This window comes from Lampetra planeri, chromosome 37 (assembly GCF_965212315.1).
Source record: "Lampetra planeri chromosome 37, kcLamPlan1.2.h2, whole genome shotgun sequence".
NCBI classification, from domain to species: Eukaryota; Metazoa; Chordata; class Hyperoartia; order Petromyzontiformes; family Petromyzontidae; genus Lampetra; species Lampetra planeri.
Genome location: NC_136143.1, coordinates 3,569,213 through 3,588,837, shown reverse-complemented (window position 1 = coordinate 3,588,837; position 19,625 = coordinate 3,569,213). Strand labels below are relative to the sequence as shown.

Here is a 19,625-nt window from a genome sequence, read left to right as displayed (position 1 = left end):
TCCAGTGCTACAAACAGGCAAAAGACCACAAATAAATGCACATTGGTTGGGATGTTTAAGATTTTATTTTTTTCGATTTTTTAGGTATTTTTTAAAGTTTTTTAATTTCTATCCTCAACTGCAGTAAAACGTCCCATCGTAAAAAGTCTGATTCGCTTCAAGTTACTACTGTTTGTCAGAAGTCTGTCAAGTCTGCATCAAATCTCTTCAAGCATCTCAATGCACACACGCACGCACACAAACCGGCAAGACTCTTAGCCTCCCGAAGCACGAGGTTCTCGCAGCGCCAGGAGTGCAAAAGCCAAGCAACACGAACAGTACAGCGAGTCACCTGACAGCGCCACGTCGTCTTAGCAGCGGTGGAAACGTCATAGAATCCTGCAGGACCATAACTAATCCTCTGACCTAAGTCTTAGGGGCTACTCGAGACAAAAAAAAATCATCCACAAGCAGCACTCTCTCTCAAGAGTGATCTGCGTATCCAACCATTGATTTAAAGTGCACAATTCTCACCTCGGCCTGTCCTTTAAAAACATGTTTTCCAACCTCCCTCGGCTCGAAGCCACGTAGGTTTTTATCACATCTTGAGTGAACACTGGTTAAAAGCGCAGGGATGTTATGCGAAAGCTTTTCAACTTTGCTAAAAAAGAAAGTAACAGCTGATTACGTTTAGACCCTTGAAATTATTTCAATTAAAAGAAGTACGTTTCCAACACCGACAAGGAGGCGTGTCAGGACAACACCTCAGCAAGCATGGGGGAAGGGATGCCAAAAAAGCAACAGTCGCACTTATTTTTTTTCCAGCAGTTCCTACTACATAATGAGACTCCAGTTTCATGTTTTAGTATTATGCAGCAGAAAAGAACTAGAAGCTCTGTACAGGTCTACTTTCACAGCTTCCACAATCTGCAAAGTTTCTAAAAGGGGTCGTCAACGCAATTTATCGCTAGCCACGTCAATGCGCGCAGTTGTGGCCTCTGCACAGCTTGCCATACAAACATCTGAGTCAACCATTAGTGTGTTCGCGACATAGGAATATAACTCTTGTGATCATCGTGTCGAGGCCTTTGCATGTATCTTGGAAAACATTTTTGGACGGATTCATCATTTGTTCTTATGAAAATGGCCGAGGAATTGTGCTACCAAATTATGTTCCAGAGTTGCCCTTCAATTTGCAGGCCTTGTAGTTTAAATAAGTCTCTTTTTTTCTGTCAATCTTGGCATGAGATGTCAAGATGTCTGTAAATGATGCATGGCCACAAACCGAGGCTTTCTGTTGTCACGAAAACTGAACATGATTAAATGTCGAACAAAAAGAATGACCATCCAGTTTTAGTGTCAGTTTCAACCAAGTTCTTTCCACCAAACTAATGAAGCACAGACATTTGCGTTTGCATATTGTCCAACTCTTAGACGGCCCTTAATTTCAAAGTTAAATCAAAAGCTGGACAGGAGGCATTTTAGTCGGTTTTGATTATGTATTCACTAAGGTACGCATCTTGCAGTTGATAAACATATTCTTAAGAACTTAGTGGTTGCTGAGGTTCAGATAAATGTATCTCACTTCCAGCAAACTTCCATCATTGGCGGATATTCGGTTCCATCATCAGTGGTGGCGTTTCATACGTCTTCTAAGGTCCGTAATCGTGTCCTTCGGCTGCCGGTTTATGCGAACACGTAGTCATTAATATTTCACGTAGCAGACTTTTCCGTTCATTGTTTTACTGGCTGGGTGGGTATTGCATCTGTGGCTGTTGATGGTGAGCCACTGTGGAAAAGAATTTAAGCGCACAGTAAAAATAGAGGAATATCAACATGCAACATGACCCATCAAAGCTTCTCTCCAGGAAACATTCTTGAATTCACTTTACCATCCATTATTTAGAGTAATGCAAACTAAATCCGTACATTTATTTTCTAGAATTATACGAATTAAAGCTGCTACGACCTCAGTTCTTTATAAAGCCTGGTAAGGAACCAAACTGCAGTGAATAAGCAGTGATATTTCTTCTGGACATCACAACCACTTTACATACATATGCCAGCTGGCCACCTGTTTAATTATTTGGTTGCTGTGTTGTACGGGAGCACATACACACCTTGAGGGTGGGGCATATATGCGTAGTGCGTTGTGGAGGAGACGGGGATTGAAGGCGGTGCCCCGTGACCCCCGTGCTGATTGGCCTGCATCAGCATGACCTGCGTGGGGTGCGAAGGATGGGTAGGATGCGCATGCTGGGGATGTCCACCGCCCATGCCAGCCTGCATGTGTGCCTGTTGCAAAATCAACACCCCCCAAATCCAAACAAGAACAACATTAGCTGGCTTTATATCAATGCATAATACACATGGATTGACACAGATACATTGCTATAATTACGTAGAGATTTTCCATATTTTCTTAAGCAAATTTTAGACATTAAAAATGTCAGCTTGCACCAAAGGTCACACCTCAATAATCTTTCGCAAAACATCCATTACTCCCCTCCGCTCATGTAATTGCTGGCAGAAAGGCCTCTAGTAAAGGGGGTATATGTTGGCCTACTCTTCTATGCTGCGTCCATGCTGCCCAGACTTACCCACACCGCAAGCAACCCGCTGACTATCCACCAATTTCGAGATAAATTCTGTTAAAAATTGAACATTTCAGAGCACTTTTCAATACCGCACATACCACACACACACCCGTACAAGCCAGACGAACAGACATACAATTTGGTAGTCAGAAGACTACCATCCATTCATTGGCTGGCCATACCATGTGTGGTGGTGGTGGGGGGTGCCCAGCGTACTGATGCCCCATGGACTGAGGGTGCAGGGCGTAGACAGGCTGCTGCGAGGGAGGGTAACTCGTCTGGGGGCTCTGCGGGCTGGGTCCTGGGGTGAGTGAGGGTGGCGTTGGGGTCAGGGCTGCGTGGTAAATGCTTTGTCCTTGAGGATTCCCCATGTGTGGAGGAGGCTGGCCCGAGGGGTGCTGTTTGGCATTCCGTCAGAGAGAGGCAGAGAATTATTAGGCAAACATTCACAAGAGATGCACCACCCTATTCTCTTTTTCACACTTTACAGATGTCACCAATACTAAGGAAGAGCAGTAATCACAGCTTAACTCAAATGTTCAATAGTCTCTACACTTAATAAGAACTCTTCAAAATTGCGACTCCACGACTAAAATTGTAAAGACTGAACACAATGTTGCTCTTCAAATTTGATTTAAACCGTGCTGCATCGTGGCCTGCGTTAAGGTGTATTGGCACTGCTGCAGGATTACCTGTGCAGGGCTGGGAGCGCCAGGGTGCTGGCGACCAGGCTGCTGGCCTGTAGGGGTGGCAGGGGGCTGAGGATGCTGTGGGTGGTGAGGGTGCATCGGCCCATGTTGGTACGATTGAGGGACTGGACCAGACACTGAAAAAAACATTAACAATGTATCATCGTTGGAAAATTTTCACAGGTGTAAAATAAAAAAAAAATGAGAGCCCATTACATGGGTACATGAGGCTACATGTTCACCATTATTATCTACACTTCGTACTGCGAATAATAACAATATTCAAGAAATTAAGTTTGTGTGTGTCACGATCATTCATTTCCAGTTATCATGCCAGTACACTTTTACAGTATTAGGATATTACATTGGTTTATTAATTCCTTATCATTACTGCATTGTGGTATAATTTTTTCTTATTAATTGAAATTCATGCAGTGTCCGCAGCAGTCATGATTATTTTCCAAGTTGATCAATCATGTTTAGCAGGACCTCAACCACAATTAACATAAAAATAGCTACATTAACTAATATTAGGTAATACACCAAATACATTTTTTCCTCAAGGCTGCAATTGAACCTTATGGCAGTACCCCGGGGTACCATAGTACCCCGGCTCTTGCACAATGTCCGTGATGCAGTAATTTTTAGTCTATTGGTGGTCGACGATGCGGCAATCGACTCATTTCGACGAGCTGTACACGACGCACTACGGTGCATACGAGCGTTCAGGGTTTCAGCGCAATTGTCGTCGCTTCGTTTCGACATCGCGGAGTAGCACTGATTTCGGATTGATTGGTACCCCAGTCACGGAGTTAAGTACACCCCTGGAAAGTGTGTCCCAGAAATAAAATATTTAATTGCCTTGGCCATTTTGTATTATTTGCTACCCCGGGGTACCGCCATAAGGATCAATTACTCATCAACTTATCTAGTTCAGCGGCTTCCCAACCGACACTGATATTGCAGATGACTTTCAATTGAATACAAATCATTATATGCTTGAGAATATCTATACTTTATTAAAACTCAAAGCAGGCTAAGAGTCCTGTTCTTTCTTGGACACCATTGGATCCAGAACAAAAAATTCAGGGCAATCATCACTGGCAATTGTTTAAAAGCATCTCCCATCGTAAAAATCTAACTTTCCAAAATCGAATGATTTGGATTCAAGCTGCCCATTAATGGGAAATGGGCCTGCACAACTTCGAATGAGTTCAGAGACAGCACACGTGCCTCTCTAACACCATGTTTTCTGCACCTGAAAAAAATGGTGTCTTCCAAATCCTGCACTAATTAGGATCTAGAGGATGGAACAGAAAAGCCTTCCGATTGAATTTCTGATAAGTATTTTATTGACTGGCTGTCTGCTAATAATGGACTGCATAAAGGAATTACTTAAATCATCACTAGGTACTAGGCTTACTCCATCACTAAACATCTGGTTAATTTACAGTCTGTAGATCAATCGTTCAGCATACACACTGTTCACAGAGAACTGTCACTCTCCTTTCGGTTGCCCACCCAAGTTGCCATCGTCACTCATGATTCATGCATTGTTGGTGATGATTGTAGGCAACGATTGCCCTGAAATTGTCCCAGTGGATCATGGCCCCTAAGTGTCTTGCAGCGAGAGCCAAGGACGTACTGTAGACTGCCTGTGGGTGCTGCTGCTCGGCCTGCTGGTATTGCTGTGCCGAGGAGACCAGAGATGGCTGGCCATGCCCCGCCCCCGCCATGAGGCGCGTGTTACCCTGGAGGACGGGCCCGTACACTGCCGCGGGCTGCAAAGACACAGCATTGACTTTTAAATAAGTTCACAAACGCCACGATAGTTTAAAAGACAAAGGTAACATTTTCACAACATGATCGTGAAAGGCTGAAAACCAAACGCGTAGTAACGACTGGTTACACCATGCACATGGGTACCTGCGAGGGATACTGCACCAACTGTGGCTGGTACTGGATGTAGGAGGTGTAGGGCGAGGGTGAAATCAGGGGTGGCCCAGCGGCATTGGCTGTCGGCGCCGGCACCATGACAGTTGGGGGAGGATGGTGCTGTTCGCCCCGTTGGGATGACACAGACCCTGGAAATGCATGCACATGTATCAAACGCAAGATCCATGCTACACTCTGAATCCTAAACAAAACATCACAAACCATCACGAGGCATATGTTCCAATCTTAATGCAATTTAGTAATTAATCCATCAATCTCCTCAGGTGAAGTGTTCTTAAAATATAATTCCCATCATCCCAAACTCTTTACCTGTCCTGTACGGCTTGTTTTGGTTGACGGGCACGGAGTGCGGCAGCTGGTACTGGTAGAGGGATCCACCCTGGTGGAAGACCTACAAACTCTTACTATATACAGCTCATTTCACTTGCCAACTCAACAAACATTATACCACATTTCTACTGTGAAGCATCAACATAGACATGTACATGACTTGTAACTTAAACGTTAAGAGCTTCTCTGCTGTGCTTGTTATTACAGGGAGCAGTTTATAACCTGTTAAGTGAGATAAGCAGTCCATTATATATAATTTTCCATAAAGATTAGCATTTTTATGGAATTACAAAAGCGTACGCACTTAATTCACAAAGCAAGAACATAAATGCCTCAAGAGACAGTGGTGGAAATACAGTGAGTGCAACAATACACAGGGGTTTGTCTAGGTATGGTTTGTACAGTAACCACACCCCCAGTAGTGTGTCCCCTGACCTGCATGCCAGGAGGGATGGTATGCGGGAAGTGCAGGTACTGTGTCGGCTGCTGGCTGTAAACGGGCGTGCCGGGAATCGGCTGCACCAGCACCGAGGGGCTGGGTTGCGTCTGGGGTCGTGGAGGAGTTGGCGTTGTAGCTGGTTTTGTCTGGTAGACAGAAGAAGAATAAAGTCAGCACACACAACTAGCTTACCTCGACAACAATACCAAACACACTGCTCAGAAATGTGCCAATCTCCAGAAATGAATGCACCTTTTCAGCAAATTAATTTCTCACATGCAGCTCGTGGAAGTTAAAAAGAGGTGGTCAATATTCTGGGATTCAAGTCATTCCTGCAAGATCGTGCAGAGGCAGTCAAATTAGAGGTACTCACCATAGGTACGAATGGCTTGGCACTCGGGTTAAGCACAAACTCCTTGGCATTCGGATTGAGTGTGGACTTCTTAACAGAATTGCTGTGAACATCAATAATTACAAAAAGTTATACATATTCTTGGTTCTTTCGGTAAAGTTACGTAGTTATACATAAGCTAAAAAATATATGTCCACTACCTTCTCCAAAACTATGAAATTTGTTATATACTAAATTGTTTGTAATACGTCAGCTGGTCACTTCACCACAATTTGTTCCTTTACCAAAAATGTCAATCTGTAATTTGTTACAGGCATTTGATAAGTACAATAAACTATAAGGCAGATAAAGATAGATTTAAGCAGCATGAAAGTTAACAAATATATTCCAGCATATATTCCAGCACTCACTCATTCATGCCGTCCCCTGTCCTATCCCCCTCCTCGCCATCCATCTTGTCGCTCACTGAACCAGATGCCAGTGAACCAGGTGTCGCCCCTGGCACAACTTTGCACTCCTTGTCCTCTGTGGCGCTACCAGGAGGCCCCATGGAAACAGCCTTGACTCCCTCAGCACTCCTCGCCAGGCCACTCGGGTTCCCAGTCTCCACACAAGCACTGGGGTCAATTGAAGGAATGCCTGGGGGTGGCGGATGCTGCTGTGGTTGGGGTGGCAGCTGCTGCTGTGGTTGAGGAGGATGCTGCTGTTGCTGCTGCTGTTGTTGCTGAGATTTGACTTCACTTGCCAAAGGCAAGCCAGGCTGTTGGCTCTTGTCCCTCAAAGTTGCGTCAACCTCCGTTTCAGTACTAGACTGGAGCTGTGCAGACAAACAACCACACATCAGGAATTCACCTGGAGCTACATAGCACAACTAATGGCATGCAGCTTGAGTTGAACGAATGCACAATAAGCATTGGAGTTGATGTTAAATTGTACGCATTTGGCAAAGATGTAAGTGTAGTGGCAAATACGTTTCATTCAAGGTGAAAGACAATTACATTATGATTAGACTTTAAACAGTTTTACTCACGATAAACTTGGTCTGGAATTCTTTGAGCTCCTTTTTAACTTGAATGCGGCTCTTGTCATGGTCTTGATGCATTAGAGGTGCAGGAACCACTGAAGACGCAAGTTAAAATTCGTTAAAATACATCGTCTCTGCAGTATTACTGGATATTTGAAAAGAAATGTAACCAATGGTTTTGGGGGAAAAGCGTACACGTGCGTATACCTTTTGGGGGTGGTTTAGAGAAGCCAGCTTGAGGGTTGCTGCATGCTTGCTCTGGGGGTCTTACATTTTCTTTGCTCACAGCAGCAGACACTGCCACAACCCTTTGTTCGAGGAGCTTAGCTTCTTTCACTACAGAAATACAAAAGATGGTACAAAAATAATATAAGATATACACATGAAATATTTTAATATCACGAACGCATCGTGTGCTTTATCCAGCATTTTGAAGGCAAGGGTTAGTGGTCTATTTAGATTTGCAAATCTACAAAAAACACTGAGCTGCGAGGTAGTCGGATGGTATTAAGGCAAAGCAAGTTAAGAACTCATGGCAGATGATGATTATCCCCCTAATGCATGGGCTTTCTCTTGCTACTGCTTTTTCCCCCAACATGCAAAATAATAATTCACAAAGCGTTGCCAATCAAAATTATTTCTGAACTAAGTTCCGTGCCCCGACAGGAATTTCTCAAGTTAAGAATATTTTGTTCCATTCCATGGTGGTAAATACGTTAAATAACCTATGTACACTGCAGCAGTGTACGTAGTGTGTACATAGGTTATTTAACGTGAAGAGGGACGAGAAGGAGGGCAGGTACCAGTTTACAATTTTTCCACCGATGTTATCTATAGACAAAAATCAACTTCAGCAAAATTACTCCTTAATTTGACTAAAATCCCAATTTTGAACTCTGTTAAAAACGGTATCTGATACCAGAGGTGTGGACTCGAGTCATGTGACTTGGACTCGAGTCAGACTCGAGTCATGAATTTGATGACTTGCGACTCGACTTGGACTTGCATAACAATGACTTTGTCCCACCTATGAGATGTGGACTCGAGTCATGTGACTTGGACTCGAGTCAGACTCGAGTCATGAATTTGATGACTTGCGACTCGACTTGGACTTGCATAACAATGACTTTGTCCCACCTCTGTCTGATACTAAGCGAGGCTTACCTGGGAAAATATATTACATTAAGTCTGATGCATCTACATGTAATACACATGGTTACTGTGACACTGCGTAATGAGCTTCAGATAGGTACAGCAGTCCCCTGACCTCGCAAACACAACCATGCAAGCAAACCTGTTCTGGATTAATAATATACACGAGGTTCAAGTAAAACTAAGGGACCCAGACAAGAAAAATAACGTACATTGCATGGACAACTTAAAGGTTTACAGCATGCTTTTTTCGTACTAAGTATTTAAATAGATGAATAACATTAACGTCTGAGCATGAGAAATTATGTTACAGTGTAGGATATCCAAAGATATGTTTATAGGAGGCGAGAGGCATGCATGGTTCGTGAGGTCATTGCCTTGGCCCAGAAGGCTCTTCCTTTTTTTCATCTGCCAAGTTTTGGGCAACTCTCCTATCAATATAGCTCGATTTCTACAGAACTGTTAATAACACAACTCAATAAAATAAAACGCCATATTTGATCTTTTTTACAATATTTATTATGACCCCATTATAACAAACACACAGCTAAAGCATTAACGCTTTGCACCTTAACAGTAAATTAGTTCATAAAAATGAACGGAAATTCTCAAGAATCTCACACTCACCTTCGGGTCCAGTGCCTTCAAACCTTACGGGCACTGCGGAAGGGACAACAGAGCTGGGAAGAGCAGAGGACGGAACTGTCTGGATGTGACCGCTTTCCTGGGCAGATGGTGCAGAAGGGCCTGTCCTGGGGGGCGACGTGGGCGTGGCCGTGCCTGTAGGGGCATTGGGCACCCCCTGGGATGGAGGAGGTGGGTAGGGGACGCCTGTCACAGTACCCTGGGGGGCACTGGGTGCGGGGCCGGATGGGGGCTGGGAGGCGGGTTTGGGAGAGCGTGGGCGGTAGGACTTGGGAGACGTGCGGTTTGTGGCACCTGTAGGAGGGGACGGCACGGCCATCCTGGTGAGCGATGCACTCACAAAACACATGGAGTTTTAGTTGGCTTCTAACCAACTTGACCCATTATTTAACAAGGTAATTACGCACAAATAAATATGACAAAATGTAATAGGTATTTAACAATGCAAATATTCATTTATTTAAACAAATTTACATGGTCACAATATCTACATTAAATCGTGTGAGAATCTATTATTTTTGATCAATAATATCCATGACCCCTGCCGCCAATAGAGGCTCTACTATGACTAGAGAGAAAAATAACCGATTTTTAAAAATCAAAATAACTAGCGATTTCTTGTAATAAAATTAATTCCATCATGTTGTTTGACTCTATAATTGAACATGTTACTACTCATGAGTACAAATGAAAAATGCTACCACTTATAGGGCGCATTACCTCCGCTGACGACAGCAGACCAGCTGGCGCCACCCCGCGAGGGGCCCTGCTGCGAGGGCACAGGGAGATCTGCGTTGGCCGGGGGCCCGTGGTGGCCCACGTGCGGGCCCGCGTGGAGGCCAACGTGGGGGCCAGGATCCCCTGCCATGGGGGGTGTGGTGCCTCCCCCTCCCCGGCCGCCCATGCCTCGGAGGGAACGAGCCGGACGCTGGGCCTTTGGAGACATCCGTGCACCTGAGAGCAAATGGCAGCAAGAATTAATCGTTATGGAATCAAACGTAAAAGGTTGTCTTCGCTGCATGAATAATTCGTCCATCTTAAGGTTAAACACAAAAAAACATTGCTCAGCGTACAATTAGATGAGGATTTTTTGAGAAATGTATAATTTGTTGAAGCCAGACTTGTTTGAGAAAAGGGACTGAATGCACTGTTTTGTATTGAGCGTAGTAGAGATATGGAAAAGGTTTAGTGGAAACCATTGATTATTTATTTTCAGGTCGATGGAGCCTCTTGAGAATTTCTAGCACTTGCTCTCATTAAGTTGTCACATGCAATGTTTTAGTGACGTTAATATGGCCTTATTGCATTTTGGAGACAGAACTAACCCAGCAACTTCTTGGGTTTAGGTCTAACTTCCCTTTTTATCCATTTCTACATTTTTTTAATATTTGGAAACCCGCTTCTTTTTTTTATTCACCCAAGTCAAACTATAGTTCGATTTTTTTACAATAATGTGTTGTTGTGTAGAGTCAATGTTTTTTCCCTCCACAACACTAGGCAAAAGCACTAACTACCTTCTGTAGGGCCGCGTTTGGGAGGAGGAGGAGGGCCGTAGACGGCCGCAGAAGGGTGTGAAGGGGGCCGAGAGGGGGTGGGTGCCCGGGGGGGCAGGGAGTTCACCCCTGCCGGATAGCGTACGGGCAGGCGTGAGGGTGATGGGCAGGGGGCAGGAAGGGACACGCCTGGAGGAGGGGAGTGGAAGGGGGTTTCGACAGCAACGCAGACACAGAGAGAAGGGGACAGGGTGGCGCAAGGGACATGAAGCAGCATGGAAAGAAACAAAAAATAAATAAATAAAATGTTTTAAAAATACACCAAGAGAAAATAAGGATGCACAACACAAGGGGGATTTCCCTGAAGTTGTGGATGTAATGCAAAAGTACATGCAAGGAAACAAGCATTTGTTTGGAAAGTAACAATCAGAATGTGAAGGACAGAATATACAATTGCAAAATGTGATGAATTTCTGAAAAGGATGAGGGTCAAAGAAGGGTTTGTGGGAACACACCACATCATAACAGGAGAGGATGGTTTAGATGCACACTCTCAGAAAAGTAGATGCATGTTGAGCGGAGAACTTACCTCCATTAAGCACGGGTCCTGGGCTGGTGATGGGATCTGGGTGTGGGTAGCTGTGTGGGTGATAAGGACTGCCCCTGGGCGAGTGGTGTGGCGCAGGCCCAGGCCTCCCACCACGTGACTGGCCTGGCCTCATTCCGCCACGTGCCATGTCCCGGTGCCTCTGCCCCATGAACTTTACGTCCCTGCAGTCACCAAAGACAAAAACATCCAGTTTCAGTATGCCCTCACACCTTGTGATAACCATCCCACTTCACAAGACAAATCTCCGTATATTAACTTCTCACCCTAAAGTACAAATTAACACTTTAAAAAACACTTGAGAAATCTACGAAGAAGTACAATTCAATAAAACAGAAAAGTGCGACGTTTCAATGGGATATACGTGAAACTGCGTTGCTACCACTGTAAAAATGTGCACACCTATGGTTAAAGCCTGGGCTGTCGCGGTCTCCGGGTCGATCTGACCGGGAGCCATATCTGTCATCGTCCTGCCGGCAGTCGTCGCTCTCGTTGGGATTACGGGTGGACCGATATGGCTGCCGCTCCCGCGGAGGCAACGGGTACCGCTCCTCGTCCGCACGCCCGTCTTCTCCATCCGCCCCGGCGTTGACGGGCAGTACAACGCGCGAGCGATAAGGCGGACGCTCGCCACCCTGCGGTGGTGCGTTCCGGTGTACGGCACTGAAGCGCTCCTCCTCCGTGCGGCCCTCGTCATTTTCGAGCGACACGCGTGAACGGTACGATGGGTTCGATTCGATCTCCTGCGCGAGTTGAGTTGCGCGAGCCTGTCTCCGCATGAACTCTTCAGACTCGTCCCTTTCCAGTGGCGTGCTGGACAACAAACATCGTGAACATTAAAAAAATTCACACAACTGCTTACTTCTCCTACATAGCACTTTAGAATGTAGGATTTAAATATACAGCTTTAGATCACAATCAGCCAATGGTATTTCTTAGTTTCCTCCTTAATCACACTATTGCACAGGTGGGAAAGTGTTCAGCTGGGTTCATGCATGTCCCCCCAAGCACTGGCAGAGGCAGTGGGGGGGGGGGGTGAGGTGGCACGTGCCCCCCCAATGATCCGATCGAAATCCATAATTTCGATCGGATCATTGGGGTTTATTAGTAATAAATCGGCATTTTGCGATCCCCACTGCGACTGTGTAGCATATTATTACGTGCCAGGGACTCTATGAGATGATAGGACAATAGTCCGAGTCCATAATTGGCAATAAGTAACGGCAAAGCAGTTATAAGTGACTCACAGAATTGTGCGCAGTTGCGTATACAGTACACGACTTCCCTGAAGGAATACCTTCACCGAGCGTGATACCGATCACACACGGTTCGAATTCGACCCTCGATCGATGGCTGTGCCATCGCCGCACACGTGTCAAATAAAAAGCAAGGGACAAGTCCTTACTTACAACTATAATTTTTCATTGCTGGAGGGGTTGCCCCCCCCACCTGAAAATCCTGGCTCCGCCATTGCTCCCAACCCCACCCGGCTGTGTATCCCACACAAATGCGTGGGCAGCACTAGTCTCAGAAAAAAAAATAGTTTGGCAGAGCAGTAGCACAGGGGTTACATCACTGTGCTATCAACTCAGATGTTGAACTGGTCCTTGCCCCCCACCCACTCCCCGCCAAACCAGAACTGACAAATCTGCTTAAATATGGGTCAAACAATCATCATGACCATCATATTGTGGAGGCACCCTCATCCAGCAGTAAAGTGAAAGGTGTCAATTACTATTCATGTAGTAGCAAGCTTACGTGTAGTTGGAAAGGCTGTGGTCGTATGTTGATTTTACACCATAAACCTCCTCGTTGCAGCGGAACATCTCAGTGGCGTCCCAGCCATTTGACTGAAAGGTCGGCATAAAACATGAAATTGTGTTCAATTAAATAAACAAACTATGTCGGTGTGAAAAAAAGATATTAAAAGCATAGGATTGAACACACAATTAAAAGTGCATTTGTAACTTAAATCCCAAAGTTCTCAAACCTCATCAGTGTTAACGTCTGTGCAATTTACAAATTCTGTGCTCAAGAACAGTTATCCAACCACATGGCACTGTTGTCCCTGTTCCATTCATTGGCAAAGAGAATGCCAGAAAGCTGGTAACTGAACCGACAGTCGAACAACCACACAGATAGGAAAACAAAAACTGCTGGCTATTGGAGCCTGTAAGAATGTGCACATTTTATAATGAGTGTTGGTCACTCCCACAATGTACCATGTCCGTGTCAAGGGCGACGTCATCATTGTTGTTATCCCCACCCATCCAGGGCTCCAACTCGCGCTCCTTGTGCTCTCCGTTGAGCTTGCCGCTGATGCCAGCATCCGTAAAGTTGTCTACAAACCGAACAAGAACAAAGTTCACGTAACAAATTCAAAAACGTGCTATTACTATGGAAAATAGCAGCAAATATAAACAAGCATATCAATCATGATATGCCTGCCAATGCTTTTACCCCTTATTTCCAGGAAAACGATAAGTCAATAAGCATGCGAAGGCTGGCAAGTAATAAAGCCAAGCATCTGCTCTTACAGCCTCTAAGATAACGCGAATGTTGGTGTATCTAGAGTAAATAAGACAGGATTGCAAAGGCATTCATTTCATTTTCTAAACATGCAGCAATTCAACCAATGAAATCAATATTTGTTCAATTACCTCGTTCATTATTCTCTATAAACAACCAGGAAAATTGTAGATTAATCACCGACAATTGTGAACTGCAAATGTAGGCAATGGAAACAACCAATGCAATCATCCTTTAAATATCAAAATTAGTGAAGTGATCAAGTACAATACCAAATGTTTATCATGATTTCACCAATAGATTTGTTGAATAGAGTGATCCTCCACAAAGCAAATAAATTCATGCAGTGCAATGAGACACAGGCATAGTGTGTTACCTGTGTCAGACGACACTGATGGAAAATGACACAAAACAGAGGAACACAAAAAGGTTGGCATAAGAATCGAGGAATTCCTGCCACCCATGCATGTAACACAACACGACTCAGTCCTTAAAGAGGGACTAAACCACAGCTTTGACGAATAAAACTAAATGTATTCTTAATATTTTAGTTTAAATATTAAAACCTATACATTCATCAAATTGATAAATTACATTTGTACACGATACAACTTTAACCTGATTTGTTAAATGTAACAATAGGAAGGAAAATGGCCCCAGAGAGGAGGCAACAAGCAGAGTGCCCGTCTGTGCGGTGGTGAAGAGTTAACGGAGTGCGTGTAGAACCTCTTGCGGCGAAGTTAAGGTCGACATCGCGGAAATGAAGCAGCACCACATCAGGGTGGTGGAAGACGACGGACGGGCGTATGTCACTTTGTCTGGGCGCCACCTCAGTAGAGTCTTGGCTCTTGAGATGCACCGCATCCAACACTAGCTCCAGCTAATTCCCAGAAACACACATCACGAACGTCTCAAAAAAAACAATCAACGACAACTTAAATCTGTCACAACCAGATGTGTTTACTCAGCACAAATCTATAACCAGTTTAAATGCATTTAAAGAGCATTAGTATTAAAATGCAATCCATGTACTTCATGTGTAAATTTAGACAGTACCCCCTGGCTGAATTAATAATGTATTTTAGAGTGTTACACCTCTTAATTGGTAAGTGGTGGTCACCATGCACACAGTTGGTATGTAAACATAGCAGGAGGAAAGATATACAGTTCCAACACAGGATATTAAAAAATCCAATCAAGACAATTAGAAGGAAAATATGTGAAGTTCCAAATTATCTCTGCGTGACTCGGACTGTTATAAATCCTTAAGGATACACAAATTACTTCAAATAGTGAAAAGCCAACAAAAACCCTTAAAGGTTTAACATTTGGGTGCTAGCCTGTATGTTTATTGACCATCCACCAAGCCAAAAAGCCCATGTTCCCAGACTCTGTAAATCATCACTTAAAGCCACTGTTCATACAGTTTAAAATCCACCATATTGATGTGCAGCAATCTTTACTGGTACAAGACGCGACCCTCTAATTAATCATTATATTTAGAATAAGGAACAGAAACAATAGTGCTTACCCTTGGGCTGAAAGTTTTAAATATCCCATCGTAAACCTTTCCATTCTTCACCTTCAGTTCACACTTGGCACCCTAAGAAAGGTAGCATGACAATTGTATACATGAACAATCCTACCATTGGTCTACAACAACTTAGTTGAATTATCCTTCAAAGAGCACTTTCATCATGTCATGCCTCAATCATCTGTGGTTTGCAAACACCTTCAACTAAAACACAACTGTGATCAAGGAACGTGAAAAAGTAAACAGTTTTAAAATGTCATGGCTCATTGATCATGTTGTTGCCAGGAAACAAATTATCAGTTGGCTGCTGGAAAGCCCAATTACAGCTTAATTGGCTTCTCAGCTCATCTTATTGACTGCCGGATACCCAGCTGGACAGTACGGTGGCACTTTTTTTAGGGTGCTTAAGAACATTTTTTATCGCACACTGTCCACACTACAGATGGGCTTTCCTTTGTGGATGAACACATACCACATGACGATTACTATTTTTGTCTTGCTCAAATGTTTTGTGTGTACATCCCAAATAAATGTATTCTTATAAATAACCACTAGCACATTCATTTGAAACAGAGATATTCAGGATAGTCACAGAGTAAATGGAATGCAGCTGCATCACTACTCACCACTACAGACGTGAGCACATGCACCATGCGAGGATTGTTGTAAACACCTTCGTATGTCTGTGTGAACAAAACCATGCCTCCGTTTACTTTACAATCCCAAGGAAAACAACGAAGGAGAAACATCTATTTGCACATCAAGTGGGGTCACTGTGGGATTTCAGAGCAGCCTAATCCACCATGAGCCGTTCATACCAAAGCAAGGAATCATAATTAGCATATCACCATGAGTTTACTAACTAGTAACTTACGGGCGAGTGGGAAGGACCTTTGTTTCCACGGCCCCTGAAAAAGAGTAAACACGGAGAGTAGATGTAATGGTCCGCCACGCAACAAATACAACGCCAATGTTCTGCTGACCCACGGAATGTAGAGATTTCACATTTAATTAGTCACTGCAAGTTTCATTTCAACAATAAACTGCTGCGTCCAACCATAGAAAGGCCCGAGTTATTAGATTCACGGAGGGACCTGGGATGAATCCCTGTAAATGCATAGGGAGCTCTCAGGTGTTGGGGGGTGTCCCGTGTGTAAGATTCTAAAGTGTAGAGGCCCAGAGTAAAGAAATCCCATAACATCCAGTATGTACGAGTTCTGAGCTCAGGTACTCCGAATGTACGGGGTATATTGTCTAAATGTCCCATGCTTTAGGAGTCTCGTTGATTAGAGGTTCCGGGTGTAGCAATCTTATGCCTTTTTTGCGTATCGGGGGTACAAAACGCGGGATGGATTTACTGGGAAATTATGGATAGTAACCGAATTGGAATCATCTTGTTACGTATCTCGTTTGAAAAAAGGCAACAGCCTACAATTATACGTAAATGCTGTAACCCATCCACGGCATCAGGGGTAGCCGAGTGTAATTGAAATTCAGGCCCAAGTCGGTATATTGCCAATGGGTGGTCTGGCCCGGTGGTCGGGATGTGAATATGTGCGAGTAGCAGGATGGAGGCGGAAAAGTCGGCGGGTTCACACAATGAAAACTCAGACAGTCCTTTGTCAATCCACTGCTGGATGAAGGCGGTTCTGTGCCTTGTCGATCGTGTTGGTTGCATGACCATTTTCACCACGACAAATAGCGAGGGAGGGGGGGAGCAAGACCAGTTCAGATAACTGGCTGCTCATTAGCCATGGAAAGGAATCTAACTTGAGAGACCGAGTTCGTAGCGAGGCTAATACAACACAGTCTCAAGTTATATCCCAATCTAGTACAGTATCTGTAATCTAGCGTCACCATCACTAGGGATAGAGGGCCCCAAAATGGATGCACTGGGTGTTCATGTCGAAAGGTTTCCGGGATGGAGGCTGGCAAAAAAAAATTATCCGAGGGATTCTAAGTGACCCGAGTGTTGGGAGTCCTGGGATGAAACGGGTGCAGGGGTTCCGGATACCGGCGTTCCGCGTATTGGGAGCGGTTATGTTTCATGATCCCATGTACCATGAACTAAGGCCATATGAATAGAGATCCTTAACGTAGTGATCTGCGTTTCGGGATTCTGGTTGTCCGGGTACCACTCTCAGGGGGTCCGTAGTACAGGGGTGCCATGTGTAGGGATTTTGCATGTAGGGGGTCCCATACAGAGGGGTCCGTGTTCGGCCCCATTACTTGCGAGCCGCCAGATACAACAGGGTCCCCACCAACGTACAATTCCCATCAACAGCGGACCCGTATAAAGAGATCACATATAATGGTCCTGTCCACAAGCCCCATTAGTAGGGGGCACCGTGGCACGGCCCCCCACCCCCCCACGGCGTCAGGGGGCCCGCGGGGAAGCCGCTATGGGGCGGCAATCGGCAGCCTCATTTCTGCAGAGGTCGTCGGCGCGGCGCCACATTCCCCAGTGCACACGCGCTTGCGCGCACCCCATTGGGCCCCGGACTCCCCCCTCGGCCAATCACGAGCCCGCCTCGCCCATCACGTGCGCGGCGGCCACCACTCGCGAAGCGCCAATTAAACCGAAGCACACAATGCGGTCTACGAAATACAACGCGCGCCGAATCCTAGCCCGTGGGCCCCAAACACGTTATTTAATTAAACAATTAAATATTTTTTCTTTATTTTGCCATTCTTCTCCAGTCTCGCGCGCCTTTGTTTGCCACTCGGATAGTATAGGGCACACACGAATACGCAGGCAGGCGTACAAACTCGCGGCATTCCGACGACGCCACGTTGTTTAGGGGGTGGGGGAGGTGCGCGGTGCTGCTCACCTGCCGGGCGTGGGCCTGGAGGTGCCGGCCTTGCGGCTGGACGCGGTAGCGCTGGCGGGCTTCATGCTCCCTCCTCCTACATGGACTCGCGACGCGCCTCACGACCGCCTCTCTTTGTGTCTAATGTACACTTACTGTACTGCTACCACTACTGCCCCGAACGTAAACGAAATTCAACTAGCGCGCGGTTAAAACAATAATCCACAACTACAATAACAGTATTACTGATAATACGTAGTGACACGGTGGTTACTAACGATGATGATGATTAAAGTATCTCGTCGACTTCCCCTCGTTCGTTCGCGAGAGAATCTCAGGAGAGGAAACGCCGCGCTCGGGACACTTACGACGGCTAAACTAGAGCGCTGATCGTGAGCGATGACGCTTACGAGTCGGTCACCGGGCTGCTAGGAGCTCTGTGGGAATCGCTGAAGAGTTCTTTCACCGTCGACGATGATAAAGCCGCCGTCGTCGTCGCCGCCGCCGCCTCTGCCGCTGCTGCTGACGCTGTTACCGGGAGCCGCTCGCTCGGTTCCTCGAGAATCAACATGGAGGCGCCGCGCGGAAGGATACACGAGCCCCGCCCCTCATCCCACACCCCCCGAGCCCCGCCCTCCTCCATCTGCCAGCACGGCGCCACCCCCCCAGCTCGAGCTGCCCCCCCCCCTCGCCAGCGCGGGGCCTGCGCACGCAGCACGTAGCGGTTGTAAGCGTCCGCGTGCGCCGTGGGACTATATCGCGAGAGAGGAGCGGTTTCCCGCTAAAAAGAAATGAAACGCGAATTGAAGTGTTGGACTGTGGCTAAACGCTTGTCCGTGTTACTGAAACACGACCGCCGACGTTGTGAGGGACACGGAGACGAGTTGCTTGTCTCAGAAGTTTAAAGTTTTACCGCGACGTTGTTTGGCGATCGCGACAAAAGCGATCCTCTAAGGGTTGTTAACTAACTGTGCGCCGGTGAAAGCGATCCTCTAGGATCCATGGTCAGCGGTGTTGAACTTCGAATTCTACGAATCTTCGTGAGAGTTGCCGTTTCACGTGACGCCACTAGAGGCCGCTAACAGAGGCCGCGTTGAAATTGTAAAAAACCACAACGAGCGATCAGTTGCGCAACCAAATTTGATCTCGAAATCGTCGTGCAACTTTATCATGGCCAACTCGTTTATTGTTTATCGGCGTTTTGTTGCAGAAATGAAATCAAGGATCAAGACGATCGCAGCTTTTCAGTTGCACACAACATGGCTGCGTGCAACTGGTTGCGTGCAGCTGGTTGCGTGCAACTGGTTGCGTGCAGCTGGTTGCGTGCAACTGGTTGCGTCCAGCTGGTTGCGTGTAACTGGTTGCGTCCAGCTGGTTGCGTGCAACTAGTTGCGTGCAACTGGTTGCGTCCAGCTGGTTGCGCGCAGCTGGTTGCGCGCAACTAATCGCTCAGACGTGGACCCACCCGCCTTAACGTCTCTCGTCCCAA

General features: G+C 45.8%; 1 protein-coding gene across 4 annotated transcripts; it reads right to left on the bottom strand.

Moving 5' to 3' along the window:
* Window positions 1-46: 46 nt before the first annotated feature.
* LOC144730928 (ataxin-2-like) lies at window positions 47-18,725 on the bottom strand. Of its 4 annotated transcripts, none has more exons than XM_078611796.1 (25): window positions 18,158-18,725; window positions 16,201-16,234; window positions 15,953-16,009; window positions 15,324-15,395; window positions 14,519-14,672; window positions 14,169-14,183; window positions 13,486-13,604; window positions 13,022-13,113; window positions 11,666-12,076; window positions 11,246-11,427; window positions 10,678-10,845; window positions 9,884-10,117; window positions 9,146-9,457; window positions 7,574-7,702; window positions 7,373-7,461; window positions 6,753-7,159; window positions 6,364-6,445; window positions 5,987-6,136; window positions 5,531-5,612; window positions 5,192-5,349; window positions 4,911-5,046; window positions 3,269-3,402; window positions 2,759-2,974; window positions 2,100-2,274; window positions 47-1,768 (listed from the first exon to the last, which is right to left on the bottom strand). In XM_078611796.1, exons 1-25 carry the CDS (start codon window positions 18,220-18,222, stop codon window positions 1,722-1,724), a joined length of 3,720 nt encoding a protein of 1,239 aa, XP_078467922.1. In that variant the 5' UTR covers window positions 18,223-18,725; the 3' UTR covers window positions 47-1,721. The 4 variants fall into 4 exon arrangements, with proteins under 4 accessions (XP_078467922.1, XP_078467921.1, XP_078467924.1 ...); XM_078611795.1 differs by having other exon boundaries at window positions 2,100-2,288; window positions 2,761-2,974; XM_078611798.1 differs by lacking the exon at window positions 14,169-14,183 and having other exon boundaries at window positions 2,100-2,288; window positions 2,761-2,974.
* Between the last annotated feature and the right edge of the window lie 900 nt (window positions 18,726-19,625).